This window comes from Anas platyrhynchos, chromosome 1, assembly GCF_047663525.1.
Source record: "Anas platyrhynchos isolate ZD024472 breed Pekin duck chromosome 1, IASCAAS_PekinDuck_T2T, whole genome shotgun sequence".
Taxonomy (NCBI): Eukaryota; Metazoa; Chordata; class Aves; order Anseriformes; family Anatidae; genus Anas; species Anas platyrhynchos.
Window position 1 is genome coordinate 128,720,566 of NC_092587.1, and position 15,117 is coordinate 128,735,682.

The 15,117-nt window shown below is 41.2% G+C and overlaps 1 protein-coding gene across 1 annotated transcript; it reads left to right on the top strand.

Moving 5' to 3' along the window:
• Positions 1–5,140: 5,140 nt before the first annotated feature.
• PIGA (phosphatidylinositol glycan anchor biosynthesis class A) lies at positions 5,141–14,925 on the top strand. Its single transcript, XM_005015185.5, has 5 exons — positions 5,141–6,053; positions 6,623–6,755; positions 7,904–8,036; positions 9,567–9,773; positions 11,412–14,925. Exons 1-5 carry the CDS (start codon positions 5,351–5,353, stop codon positions 11,673–11,675), a joined length of 1,440 nt encoding a protein of 479 aa, XP_005015242.5. The 5' UTR covers positions 5,141–5,350; the 3' UTR covers positions 11,676–14,925.
• The last annotated feature ends 192 nt before the right edge of the window (positions 14,926–15,117 follow it).

Genomic DNA, 15,117 nt, shown 5'->3' on the forward strand with positions numbered 1-15,117 from the left:
CAGAAATGGAAATTCAGACCTGCAATTAAATAGACTGTAAAGTGTAGCAAAACTAATAAAAAAAAATAGTAAAGCCAAGTCTAGTCCAGTCAACAGACTGTGGCTTCATAACAATTGATACCAGATCTGCCTGTTACTGTATCATATGTGATCCACATCAGATACTGGCACATGACTGCATTTCTGTCATGTTAGTCAGATTACTTGTCAGAGAGCTGATGCCGCTTGTATGCTGGCTGCAGGACAGATATCCATTAGGTCTGCCAGTACAAAGCTAACCCACATTTCTGACTGATTTGAGCTGTCAGGGAGAGCCCAGTCATCACTCTGTATTGTTTGCCCAGGATTTTTTCTGTCCCATGTGGGGAGCCACGAAGTGGGATCACTGGCTCTGCTGAATAGGCAGAAGACTGCCAGCAGCCCAGATCTGCTTCCAGGGACTGCTCCTGCTGGGCACAGGGAAGGGCTCTTAGACCTGGCACTCACCAAAATGATCCCTGAATGTAATCATAGAACCAAGAAGGTTGGAAGAGACCTTCAAGGTCCAACCACCACCCTACTACCAATGTCTCCCACTAAACCATGTCCCTAAGCACCACGTCCAACCTTTCCTTGAATACCCCCAGGGATGGTTATGCCACCACTTCCCTGGTCAACTTGTTCCAATGCCTGACTGCTCTTTCTGAGAAGAAATGTCTCCTAATTTCTAACCTAAATCTCCCCTGGTGCAACTTGAGGTCATTCCCTCTAGTTCTATAACCAGTTACCTGGGAGAAGAGGCTGACCACCAGCTTCTCCACTCTTCCCGAAGCCTGTAGTGCTGCATGGGGTTGTTGTGACCCAACACTTAGCCATGTTGAACCTCATCCCATTGGCCTCTGCCCATCGACCCATCCTGTCCAGGTCCCTCTGCAGGGCCTTCCTACCCTCCAGCAGACTGACACTTCCCCCTATCTTGGAGACATCTGCAAAAGGACTGAGGGTGCACTCAATTCCCTTATCCAAGTAATCAGTAAATATATTAAAGAGAATGGGCCCCAAAACTGACCCCTGGAGAACACCACTGGCGTGGTGAAGGATTTAAAGAGGATAATCCACAGCAACTGTTGTGCACTGTGAGCTAGTCTTGTGCTGGTGAGGACAGAGACATAACCTGTGTGTGAGCTCAGAAGACCACAAGCCACTCCTTGGTAAATGCAGTCTGATGGCTCCCAAGCCCACTGGCTCTTCTGCCTCGTCACCATCCTGATTTGAGCAGGAAGTAGACCTGGGATCTTGGCTGGGTGAAAGCTGAAGTGAATAGAGGGCAACTGAGAGATCAAGACCTTGGGATGTGCCTTAGGAACATAGGGTAGGTACAGATGTGAGACCTGACAGACACAGAGCTGCTGATCAACTTCTCACATCTATTAGCAAATTCACCTGCCTTAGATATTGTCCTTGGAAGGGAGACATGCCAGTAAAATGGAAAGAATACTTACTGCTCTATGAGCAGAGAACCATTTCTTGTGGCATTTATTTTCCAGGACCACAATTGTTCCCTCGACATAGTATCACGATGGGGAGCAGAGCAGTTCTTTTGTGAACTGCTTTGTGGACAACCAATTATCTGCTCTTGCCAACTACTAACATTTTGAAATAATAAACTGCATGCTTTAGACATATTCCTATAAACGAATGTGTTAATTTAACACACCAACTTATTACACACAGCAAAGGCACTGCACCAAGCCGATATTTTGTGCTCAAGATATTCAATAGATGCAATGTTGTACATCAGGCTGGGGCTGTGACAAACTCAGCGTGAGAGGGGGCTGAGAGGGAGATAATTTAGCGTGATACCTGGTGAAAAAGTTCTGTGTTTTCAGGAGCACTGAAGTGATCTCCTTGAGGCAAGGTGACATCTGCTACCAGAACAACGCCACAAGAGTCTCTTTAAGCCTCCTCCATCATCTCTTTCCTTTAACTCAGCTCATAAGGGTGCTTTAGGGAGCATTCAAGGATCAGGCTTGAAAGCGGTAATTACTCTGCTATCATTGTTTTTTACTGTCTACTGTTACCATCTTTACTCCCTACTTTACATATTCCACAGTCTTATTCTGACCTTGTGTGTACTTTTAATGAGGGAGTGAATGCATCGAGTTTAGGCATTTAGGAAAGAACGAAACCTGAATTCCTCTTCAGCTGCTGGTCCCTTTATAGCAGCTCAACCTCAGATCAGGGCAGGACCGATTCTGAATATGCCCAAGGTTAATGACAATTTTCTGAATATACAACACAGCAACCCAGCTGGGGAAAAGCACGGGGTACCCCAATCTCATGAAACAGTTGTGGATAGAAAATTTAGCAGTATTTTTGCCAACTTTGCAGTAGCAAGGATGTCTTTCCTTTCCACTACAGGTCATTCCAGGCTCACAGGTAGACAAAATTTTCAGGATAGTTTGAATATGACAAGGGGAGGAACTTGCTGGTACAGGGTGACAGAATTGGACTGAAGACATGACACGAAACATAACTAGACACGTTTAACGTAGAACACGAATGTCTGAACATCAAAGTTAACATGCAAGATCAAAGGCAGGAAAGCTTCACTGTAATACTTTTCCTGACCTCCTCCAGAAAGACATTCCAGAGCTTATGGCCAGCTGCTGAGAAAGCACTCCAAAGTTCAGATAAGTAGAGGGCCAAAAAAAATCATAGCCGTCCCATGGCATAAGAAGAGGTTTCTAAGATGAAGTGGGTGTATCCTGTGGAAGGTTTTGTAGGTCACTGAGAGTATTTTGGATTTGCACAATGGTTAATATCGGCTTATGGGCCGTGTCAAACTTTACTTCTTTTTTTTTGATGAGAGGCTGCTGTGTTGTACACTGATTCCGATTCATCTCTTAAGTTTGCATACCAATAATTACAGTTTTTCTACAGAGCGTTCAAGGAATTTGTTATTAGCAATTGCTAGTTTAAAAAGAAAAAAAAAAAAAAAAAAGAAAAAAATGTTTTTTCCAAATAGTTAAAAAAAAAAGTTTTGTTTTTCAGACAGCTAGAGTTGCAGTGAGTACTACAGCTTGATTCTTCAGGGCAGCCTGACCTTGAAGCAGGTTACTACCGTAATTTACCAGGGATCACCTCTCAGGGTGCTGCAGCTGAGTACCTCCAAGTACTTTTCGCCTTTTCCTGGCACTACTTTGTGTTTTCCTAGATTTCATTTAAGGCAACTGTTTTACATCCAGGCTCCAGGTTCTGCTGAGAACTAGGACCCCAGTGGCCTCCTGGTACTCTGGCTCTTCTTTCACAGCATGGTGTCACGAAATTCAGGTTCTTGCCAGGCGCTGCACCCAGGAGGAGCACTTGATGGCAGGTTCAGATGTACCAATACCCGTCTCACCTTTCTCAACGTGGCAGAAAACCTCAATGAGCAACAGTTTTCTTATTCAGCACAATAAAGTCTTTCAGCTCTTTCAGTCCCAGAGTAAAGTGCCTGATTTCTTCCTTGTTCCTTCTTTGGATCGGCACCTCCGGTCTTTGTCCTGGCTTGCTACAAGAAGGACATCGAGGTGCTTGAGCGGGTCCAGAGAAGGGCAACGAAGCTGGTGAGGGGCCTGGAGAACAAGTCCTACGAGGAGCGGCTGAGGGAGCTGGGATTGTTCAGCCTGGAGAAGAGGAGGCTCAGGGGCGACCTTATTGCTCTCTACAGATACCTTAAAGGAGGCTGTGGTGAGGTGGGGGTTGGCCTGTTCTCCCACGTGCCTGGTGACAGGACGAGGGGGAATGGGCTAAAGTTACGCCAGGGGAGTTTTAGGTTGGATGTTAGGAAGAATTTCTTTACTGAGAGGGTTGTGAGGCATTGGAACAGGCTGCCCAGGGAGGTGGTGGAGTCACCATCCCTGGAGGTCTTTAAAAGACGTTTAGATGTAGAGCTTAGGGATATGGTTTAGTGGGGACTGTTAGTGTTAGGTCAGAGGTTGGACTCGATGATCCTGAGGTCTCTTCCAACCTAGAAATTCTGTGTGTGTCTGTGTGTGTGTTTAAGGCAAGCTGGAATCCAACCAGCACCATAGCCTTGGTCAGCTCATACCACCACTCATGCATAGGATATTTGCACAGGAGTGATGATAGAACCGAATCCGACAAAATTCACATCAGAAATGCTGGCGAGGAGAAGCAGCTGCCAAGCATAATTGCAGGAGCATACAGGAAAGACATGAACAACCGAAGCGTGGTGTGATAACATCAGTTCTTGGCAGCCAGCAGTGGACAAGGCAGTGCCGGGGGTGAGAACTGCTGATTTCAGAGCTGGTTGAGAAGACCAGAGAGGCACAGCCGAGCGACGCCAGCTCCCTGCGACAGAGCACATCTCACACTACCCTGCTGCACTTCCCAAACTCCAACCCCCTGGGCCGTTTGTAAAAATGCTGGGTTTCATTTCCAGGTACAGAGAAACAAAACTTGCAGCAAGAGGCTGGAGAACATGGTGTGAGCTCCCGCTGTGACTGACAAGACCCCAAAGTGAATCAGGAGGCTTATTATTTATTAATTTTTATTTATTCATTCATTATTTAATGATACATATTATTTGATATTTATACAAAAATATAATTTTTTTATACTTAAATATTTTTATTTTTATGTTATTATTTAATAAAATACATGATAATGTATTATTACTTTATTTATTTTGAATTTTGTGAGACCCCACCATGACTGACAGAACCCAAAAGTAAATCAGGAGGCGCGTTTATTATGACTGTTTATTAATTTATTATTACCACACCGTTTATTTTTATTATTTATTCATTGATTATTTTATCAGGAGACCCCCACCCGGGGATGTGCGACATCACTCGTCGCCTGAGGCGTGCAGTTCACTTTATCTGTCCCAGCAGCTCGGGACAAATCACTTATTTGTGCACAGCCCTCCCCAGCCACAACCCCGAGTGGGGTGGGGCAGGGCGAGGAAGGGGAACCCCCACAGCACCGCCCACAGGCGGCCATTGCGCCCGCCTCCCTCCCGCCGTCCCGACGCCGCCCTGATTGGCCGCTCCTTTTCCCGCGTGACCCAGCGCCGGGCGACGATTGGCCGAAGCGGGCCAGAGGGGCGGGCCGGCCGCGCGGTTACCGTGGCGACCGCGGCCATACCCGGAAACGGGAGGGCGGCGGGGGAGCTCCCGGGGCGCCCCGGTGGGCGGCCGGTACGGGCGCGCGCGCGCGCGCTCGTTCCCCCTCCCCGCCCCGCCCCGCCCCGCCCCGCGCCTCCTGCAGGGTGCCGCCCTCTTAAAGAGCCCGCGTCAGGCATGGCGGCGCCGGGCGGGCCCGACGGGGCGGTAGTGGCAGCGGCGGTGGCGGCCGTTCCGTGATGGCGCCTCGGCGCTCCGCCGGCGGCAGCGGTGCCGAGATGGCGGCCGGGGGCCGTGCGGCGCGGGGCGCGGCGGCGGCGCAGAGCGTGTGCATGGTGTCGGACTTCTTCTACCCCAACATGGGCGGCGTGGAGAGCCACATCTACCAGCTGTCGCAGTGCCTGATCGAGCGCGGCCACAAGGTGCTGGTGGTCACCCACGCCTACGGCGGGCGGCGCGGCGTGCGCTACCTGAGCAACGGGCTGAAGGTGTACTACCTGCCGCTGCGCGTCATGTACAACCAGTCGACGGCCACCACCCTGTTCCACAGCCTGCCCCTGCTGCGCTGCATCTTCCTGCGCGAGCGGGTGAGCGTGGTCCACGCGCACAGCTCCTTCTCGGCCATGGCGCACGACGCCCTCTTCCACGCCAAGACCATGGGGCTGCGGACGGTGTTCACCGACCACTCGCTCTTCGGCTTCGCCGACGTCAGCTCGGTGCTGACCAACAAGCTGCTGACCGTCTCGCTCTGCGACACCAACCACATCATCTGCGTCTCCTACACCAGCAAGGAGAACACGGTGCTGCGGGCGGCCCTGGACCCGCGCATCGTCTCCGTCATCCCCAACGCCGTGGACCCCACCGACTTCACCCCGGACCCCTCCCGGAGGGATGACGGGACCGTCACCATCGTCGTGGTCAGCAGGCTCGTGTACAGGAAAGGTAATGGGGCCTAAAACACAAGTTTACCCTCGCTATCGTTTCCTATAGGCCGTGGTAAGAAAGGTCTTGGATATAATTACCAAGTAGATGGGATTTATGGCATGGGTTGAAGTGGGTTTCACTACTTCGTGAGCTGACAGGGTTGGGCTTTTGTGTCAATGCATTCAAGAAGAAGGAATCTACACCTTAGTTTGCACCTGTTGGATTTAGAGGCCTGTTTCTTTTCCAGCATTGCAGGTGCTGGAGTTTGTAAAGTGAAAGGTTTGGCTTATCTGGAGGATATGGTCTAGGCCCTGATCTATGTATTCTATTAAAGGCATTTCACCTGTTTTTTTAATCAACCAACATCAGTTTAAGTCATTGTTCATCATATTTGTCTCCTAATAGATCACATGTTCTTGTGTGGGTTTTTTTTTGTTTTTCTTTTTTTAAGAGTTTTGTGTTCATCAGGACAACTGTTCAAGAGACTTTTCCCATCTGGAGTAGCGCTAACACAGTAGGATGCATCACGATAACTTCTAAAATCAAATACTTGTTTATACAGCTTGTCCTAAATTCTCTTCTCTTAGGTATAGACTTGCTTAGTGGTATAATTCCTGAGCTCTGTCAGAAGTATCCAGAGTTGCATTTCTTAGTTGGAGGAGAAGGACCAAAACGAATCGTACTGGAAGAAGTCCGGGAAAGATACCAGCTACATGACAGGTTTGTTCTAAGCATGTTTATGAGCCTTCACTGTATTTTAAGGGTGGGAAAGACAACAGCAATACCCTAACACCCTCGCTCACTGCCTCACCCTCCAAAAAAACAACAAACAAACCCCAAAGTCTTGAGGCTGGAGAAGATGAGAACTATTGAGTGAAGGCACAGCAGATAGACCAAACACCAACTGAGCACTTGCAGAGTTGGACTATGATCCTGCAAGTTGGCCCTGTATGAACTTTCACATGAGTCAGAGAAAATCTGAATTAGACATTGATTTATTGTTTCTCTGAAATGGCAATGTTCAAATCACTTCTGCTGGATTACCATATGGTACGAGGTGTTAGTGAGTTTGTGTCACTGCTGCTTTTAAGGATAACTGCTAATAATTTTGGAAGTTTCATTCCTGTTGACATCTCTCTGCTTTGCTTCATTTAACTTTTTTTATTTCAATGTGGTACTTTCAGGGCAGGACTTAAACAGTACCTGTTCTTGTAGGTAAAGGTGTTCCTTGGTGCTACTGTGTCACCAAAATGTTTCCATAATGCATATGCATCTGTATATTTTTTTGAGTCTTTGTTGTTCCTCAGAAGTCGTTTTATACAGGAAGCAAAAGGTTCTTAATTTTCCATTTCCTGTTGCCTGTTCTGTACTTCAGTCGGTGATTCCTCCTTCTGTGCCTCCCTGGTATGAAAGATCAATTTTTTATTTGTATTTTTTCTTTAGTGTTCTTTGTTCTTCTTCCTTCATCCTCTTCTGGTTTCCCACCATCTCTTCAAAAGAATAGGTCCTGATCACTGATACCCTAATTATTTTTTTTTGCCCTTGGACTCTGAGATTGATCACACCTCACACTGAAAATTCAGATAATACATCTAAGCAGAGAAAGAGTGATAAATCTTAATAATTAACTGCATGAAGCTGTGTTCTCTTCCAGAAATAGCAAGCTCAGTAGCAGCGTTTTGAAGGTGGTTACCACATTAAAGCAATTGCTGGTCAAAATTTAGAGAAAACAAAACAAAGGTGTCTATGCTGCTTCTCTCTATATAAATAAGCATGTACTACTGGAACTCATTTTTTAGTATATGCGTAACATATGGCATTATTACAGTATAAACCTAGTGTTTCTCTTGTATTTTTCTTATATGCAGGGTACGTCTCCTAGGAGCCTTGGAACACCAGGATGTTAGAAATGTTCTAGTCCAGGGGCACATTTTTCTCAACACTTCCCTCACTGAAGCCTTTTGTATGGCAATTGTGGAAGCAGCAAGCTGTGGCCTACAGGTAAAAAAAACCCATAAAAATAAAAAGAGAGATCTTAACTATCTAGACTGCATGTACCCATTTTAAACAAGCTTCTTGACTAAATAATATGTGCTTGTAACATTTTATTTCATTTCATCCAAAGCTCCGTCTCTATAAAGGTGAGCAAATATCGCCCACATTTATAGATAACATGGAAAGTAAGACAGAATGGTTTATCGAAACTGCTTAAGCTCTCAGGAGAAACTTGAACAGAGATGGGAATACGTGTAGATCTGCTAATTCTTAGATCTCTGAACAAACCAGACTGCCTCTCCAGAGTGCTATTTTGTATGTACTCCTCTGCAGAATATAGAGTGCTTGGTGTTCATGAAGGCTTACTTTGATGCTGCCTAATGAGGAGTTGCGTGGGTGACTTTGGTCAGTCAGACATATTGAATTACCAGACTGAGCCATTGTTTGACACCCGTTTTCTTCTTGAACCAAGATCTGACATACATTTTATTTATTTTTAACTGAATGCGGGGATTCAAGGTAGGAAAAGAGGGTTAGAGAGAGAAAGAAGACACTAATCACAGTAAGAACTCTTTCTGGCTAATATTCAGCTTAGTTTGCAGAGCGACAGCTAAAAGCAAAAAGAAATCAACAGCCATAAAGAACTGAGATTCTCACATTTAAATCTAAAGAGTCTTTTTTATTTTTGAAAGACAGTACCAATGCTGTCTTTCAACAATTAGATACTGATCTAATTGATATTGTTATCAGTATCTAATTGATATGGTCAATGACGGGGATAGGGGAGAGAATTTGGGGTGAAACCAGGACACTTATAAACAAGAAGTACAGAAAACGTGAGGGGCTTTACTCCACTCCAACATTTTCTCAGGGTAGTTACTACGTATTTGTGGCATTCATTCTCCAGTCATTTGTTTACTTCTCTAGGGGTGCCAAAATTCTGTGGTTTTCCTACTGTTGCCTGCTGTTTAGAGATGATTAAAGAATACAAATCTTAGTAGTTTCTGGTTTCTCTTTAAAAACAGTAATTACTGAACTTCTGAAGAAATTTTTTTAAGTGTTCAGTATCTTACAAATCATAAACCGAAGGTGATGTGGTAAAATTATCTCCTCTAAGTATAGGTAATGGTTTTCATGAGGAACTATGGAGAGAAGATCCAAAATCTAATTACACAGATCTAGCTGTGTATTGTGACAAACATCTTTAGGAAAAATGTCTCATTATACACACACTAGGCCAATCATTCTGTCTTATGCTACCAACGAGTCACTCTGAACATCGTTAAAAGTATTCTGCTGTGTGAGGTCCTTTCTAGGGCCTACGCCTTCCATTCACATATGCAGGTAAAACTCCCCAAGCTTCATAGTAGTCTTTGCCTTCATGGCAACCAGTCATTGGATTTGTGTTGTGTTTTTTTTTCCCCTCTCTTCATCTCCAATGAACAATCTAAACAATCTAAACAGTGTAATAGCAGTATCATCTCTGGACTTCATTGCTATGCAACATATGTAGTATTTCTTTTGTTTCTTTCAAAGGTTGTGAGTACAAAAGTTGGTGGGATTCCTGAGGTGCTTCCAGAAAATCTCATTATTTTATGTGAACCATCTGTGAAATCATTGTGTGATGGTCTAGAAAAGGCTATTGCCCAGCTCAGATCGGGAACACTACCATCTCCAGAAGCTGTTCATAATAAAGTAAAGACATTTTATACCTGGAGGGATGTAGCAGAGAGAACTGAAAAAGTATGTATAGCCACTTTTTTTTTTTTTTTAATTCAAGTACATTTCTGAAAAGTGATTTCTTTGAAACTTTACTGTGTGTGTTCTTTTTGTAATTCTTCAGTTTAACTTCTGAATATTTTCTATCAAATACATGGTTTAAAAAGGTTCACAAAATACTTCCTTTTTCCCAACTACTTCCCATTTTTGTTATTGTTTTTCCCCTATTTGTATTTTTTTCTATTACATAACTACTGGTAAGTATTCTGAAGAACAGCCTAGACCTTTAGTTACATTTCTACTCATATTTTTTTCTCCCCAGAGTCTTCACAATAAGTAGCTCTTCTGGCATAGCTGGAAAACATGCTGCATAAGATGTATGAAAAGATAGAGTTCATGACACAGTTTTGTCTGTGGCATGCTAATGAGTGGTTTAAAGTGATGCGAGGTAGCGTAATGCCAGCAGACATAGCTGAATATACATGAGCGCTATGGATGTAATGAAAATAAATTATCATGCTTTCGAAATCATATTTCAGAATTAGAACTGTGCTTTGGTGTGAAAACTCTGTCATTAGCGAGGAATATTAACTGCAATAATTTATTAAATCCTGTGGAGATATGTCACTTTTGACTTCAGCCCCTATGTTTTAGACAAGAGAGTAGTTGAAACAGATACATCTTAATTACATTGTACTGTTACTCAGATACATATCTCTCCTCCTAGTCTACTTGAAGAATCATCATACACAACCAGTTTATCTGATCTTTTTCAAGTACTATCAGTACAATTCATCTTATGTTTTTTTTTTTAATCTGTAAACAATATTTCAGTTGCAAAGTTTTTGTAGAAGTTAGCCTAGGTTTCAGTTTCTTTTATAGCCCTTCCCTAAGAAATTAAACCAAACTCTGTGAAGGGAAATGTTAGCGTAACTGGGAGGAGGACACATAGAACTTATGTTGCACAAAGGAGTGTTGTTGGTTAGCTCATTCCTGATGTATTTGTAGGATGACGTCTGTAATGTTCTCAAGGACAAAACTCTTTTGAATGATTTAAGTCTTTAGTCACATATAGTAGTTTTCTGTTCTATGAAACACTGGACCAGTGGTTGTAGTTAATATGTATGTTGTCACTAATACCATGTATTTGCTTTCCACATTCATTGAATTTTATCATACTAGTGTTTCTTTAAATAAAAATCAGAATCCTATTCTGATTTGCTTGCCTGTCCAAATACAGATATTGGAAGATTGCCCACCCAGCTATGTGTTCATCCATCTTTGTGTTGAAAATCTCGTAACTGCGTGTTCAGACTTTGTGCTTGACTGGTGTGTCTAAGAGATTAGAATCCATCCCATTAATTCAAAAAACTCTCTGTAACATTAGATTAGAGGCAAATTACGCTGTCTTTCTATCTAGTGAAATATTCTCAAGGGCTGTCATAAAATAGAAGATTTCATTTTTCTCCTTAACCGTTGCATAAATTTAAATTTCTGGAATACTCATAAATCATTTTAAACTTGCAAAGCTTTTTGGTGTAACATTTGTCACATATAATTGTTAGGAATAGATACTGTATTTTGCACACTGACAACAAAGCTTGATTTTTGAGGTAGAAGCAACATAACTCTTAAGATTTCACTCTCTTTTCTCCTTTTTAGGTATATGAGAGGGTTGCAGGTGAAAAGGTTTTACCAATGAATGAGCGACTTGACAGACTAATATCTCACTGTGGCCCAGTGACTGGGTATATTTTTGCTCTTCTTGCTGTTCTGAACTTCCTCTTCTTGGTGTTTCTGAGGTGGATGACTCCAGATTCCATTATCGATGTTGCAATAGATGCCACAGGTCCTAAAGGTGCATGGACTAAACAGTATTTTTCTGGGAAAAAAGGAAGAGTTAAAGAAGAACCTCCGATCTCCTAAAATCCTCCAATGGAGAGAAAAAATGCATCAGTTCCTAAAGGTTTTAAAGCTTGCTGTTAGAGACATTACTTTTCAAATTCTACGGTTTCTTTCTGAAGTTCTTTGAAAGAAACTTGGTTAAATGTGCTACCTCAATTTAGGATTATGTTTTAATTTAGTTTTGGATTCTTACAAGTATATGGACATCTCTTTTGCACTTAAAGCTGGGGGGAGAACGTGGATTTTTACATGTGTCAAGAGCCTTTGAGACAAAAATATTAGATTTTTCTCTATAACTTGAATAGTACAGACAGTGAGTGTAAACTTTTGTGATATTTGGAAAAGCAAAACACAAGAATTACAGTAGTTTACAGTAGTCCCTGTCAATTCCTGATATTTACTGTGATTTTTGAGACCAATTTAAAAAAAATTAAATACAGAACAAAACATACCTTTTCTTTCCTAAGATGAAAATTACACTTGAAGGTAGTCATACTAAGAAATTCCACAGTAATAATTAATTTACTTTAAATTCATTATTAACATGGAAATTTCAGAGACTTAGTTCCAGCAGTTGTGTCCCAGTGACAATGTTTTGTGTGCACAGCAACATTATTTTGAAGTTTGTCCCTAATGAAAATTAGATCATTCTGTTGCCAAATCAAAACTCCATAAAGAGCTTCTGATATCTTCATCACAAGTATCCTGCTAACTAACATATGAAAGTGAGGTAAAGCTTATGTCTTTTTTTTTTTTTTTTAAGTACATAGGTGGCTTTTGTAAAAATACATAGGTGAAGGAATGATATTACTTAGATTAAGATGATAACAATTAGCCTTCAGAATCAGCTCAGGCCTGAAAACACCTCCAACAGACTATGCCAAAGTATGAAGTAACGTGTGTTTGCGTGCGTGTGTGTATCTGAATGAGAGAGAGAGAGAGAAATTTATGAAGGGCTTAACAAGCCTCAACAAGCACCATCGTATTCTCTATGGTGTTTTTTTTGTTTTGTTTTGTTTTTCTCCCTTCTCCTTTTGTTCCCCTGCTTTTGACGTAAATGGCATTTCAGTCTCTCTCTGGGAGGGACAGTGTTTAGTGTGCATGATTTCACCTAGACCACACCAGAGACACTGTCAGACAGGTCCTGCAACTTAAATCTGGGGAAGGCATCCCTTAAATGGAAGTAACCAATAGATATGATTTTCTTGAGGGGAAAACAAAAAGTTCCTTGCATCTGGTAAGTACATCAGTAAGTAATTTATGGTTGGAACAGGCAGCAGAATGTACAAATGTGAGAGGAGGCAAACTTCTCTTGATTACTTCATACAACCCTCAAACTACTCCCTGCCTAATGCACTGGGTTAACTTCCCTTTCAAGCATCACTGAAGACTGAAAGCCTTATGATTCTATGACCCTGAGTATTATGTATCGTTGACCAATGTATTAATATTTAATCTGTGCAATATGATAATACTGTTTTCAAACCCTTGAAGGGTAGTATTTGAATCACAGCTTCTGTCGATATTGTCTTGTTTCTGTAGAGATATTTACTCTAATTTATGACATTTGATAATTCATTGAACGTATTTTCATGGAACATGGAAAGGTAATGCAAAATACATGCCATATACAAAATATTTTCTTTTGATAGAATTTTTAGCCTTTGTTACATAAAGTACAATATACATTGTCTTACAACTCGAATCACTGAAACTTCATTAAAAAGTTGAGGTTAACTAAAATGGTGCCCCACGTTGTTGGTAATGGGTGGAATTAAGGTAATATTTTACTTTTTTAAAAGTTACTTTTTTATAACACCATTCTAGTTCATAACAATTTTTTAAAAAATGCTAATTACCATTCCAGGGAAATGCTGTATTATTTTTTTAATCACATTTTGTTGTTTCTGGTTTATTTCTTTGTTTCCCACAGCATCTACAAACACAGATTGAACCATGATGATCTATTCAAAATGCTTCTGTGTTTTTTTTTTTTTTTTTTTTTTTTTTTTGTGGAATATTTTGTACTTATGAATAACATAGAAAAACCTTGTTTTAGTTTTGTATAATTTACAGTTCATCAAAATGTTTATTTCCTTTTCAATATAAAATGGGTATTTTTCATTAATATGTGGAAACATACAATTAAAAAGTACAGAAGTATGCTCCATACTGCTGCTTTCCGTCACTGGTGGTTGGGCTTATTCTGATAAAGGTGATGATTAAAAAAAATGTTTTACACAAAGAGAAAAATTTAATCCATAACTGGTTTAACAATGAAAATACTGTTTTTCAAGTAATACAACTTACATTGTGCATAACTCTTGCAGGACTGATTCACCTGCCTACCTTGTGCGGTAGAGTAAGGGATGATGTCACTGTCACTCAGTCATTTACAGCTTTAAAAAGCAGCAGTGGGGGAAATGGAAAAGTTTAAATAAATAAAGTAATCACAATAACAACAAGCTGAGCAGAGATGATGGGTATACTTTAGGAATATATGTTTAGAAGTAAATAAAAATTTAGCAAATCTAAAATGTTTTGGTTGTGCTTGTAGGAATGTTTGATTGGGAAATACTAAGGAAATGTTACCAAATCGATGATGATACTGAGTAACATCTTGCATAGAGCAAAGCCTCCTGTGTGGAGGAGGAGGGAACACCCAAATCCTGTCTATACAGAAGCTTCCTTGCTGCCCTTCATAGAAGGGACCGGGTAGTACGCTCAGGAGTGTTTTGAACTGCTTTATTTTAGTGATGGAAATCTTGCATTGGTTGGTAATGAAATTGTATCCCACAGGTACAAGGAGAAATTGTGTTTCCAATACATTATATGCAGACACTGTGAATTAAGGTATAGACATCATGTTGATAATGGAAAACTGTATGTTAAATCAGAACAGGTACCCAGTGAAGTATGAATGTAAGATTCACTTTATAAACTGTTTTAGAGGATCTGGATAGATCTGTAAGATGATAACTGCACTGTAATATACTTATCTTTTGTGATCTATATTTTATGCATCTTTAAAAAACAAACAAACAAAACCACAACTTATTTTTCCCCTTTTGATATTTAGTTTGCTTTGCTAGTCCTTTTATTCACATCTACTTCAGTTTATAAAAAAATAAGTGTAAAATTGCATCATTTTGATGCTCCAGATAAATACAGACTTACTTTATTACTTACTGTAAACAGATATAAGAACAATTGATCTCAAAATAAAATGGTTTTACAAACATTTTTAAAAATAAAATACTTCTTTGAAATATTTTTAATATATTGCTTGATTCGCTATCATTAAACTGCTCTTAGCATGCTTGCTGTGTATCTTTCATGACACTCAGTAATACACTGACTTGTATAGGTTTTTAATAACTCTAGCACTGCCATAGTCACTTGGGTGAAAGGGATGTATTTATTGTTAAAGGAATACAACTAAAGGCAAAATGTAGTTATGCAC

Coding starts and splice junctions, on each gene's coding strand:
- PIGA (XM_005015185.5), top strand. CDS start 5,351: ATGGCGCCTCGGCGCTCCGCCGGCGGCAGCGGTGCCGAGATGGCGGCC. Junction 6,756..7,903: donor AGATACCAGCTACATGACAG/GTTTGTTCTAAG, acceptor TCTTATATGCAG/GGTACGTCTCCTAGGAGCCT. Junction 8,037..9,566: donor CAGCAAGCTGTGGCCTACAG/GTAAAAAAAACC, acceptor TTTCTTTCAAAG/GTTGTGAGTACAAAAGTTGG.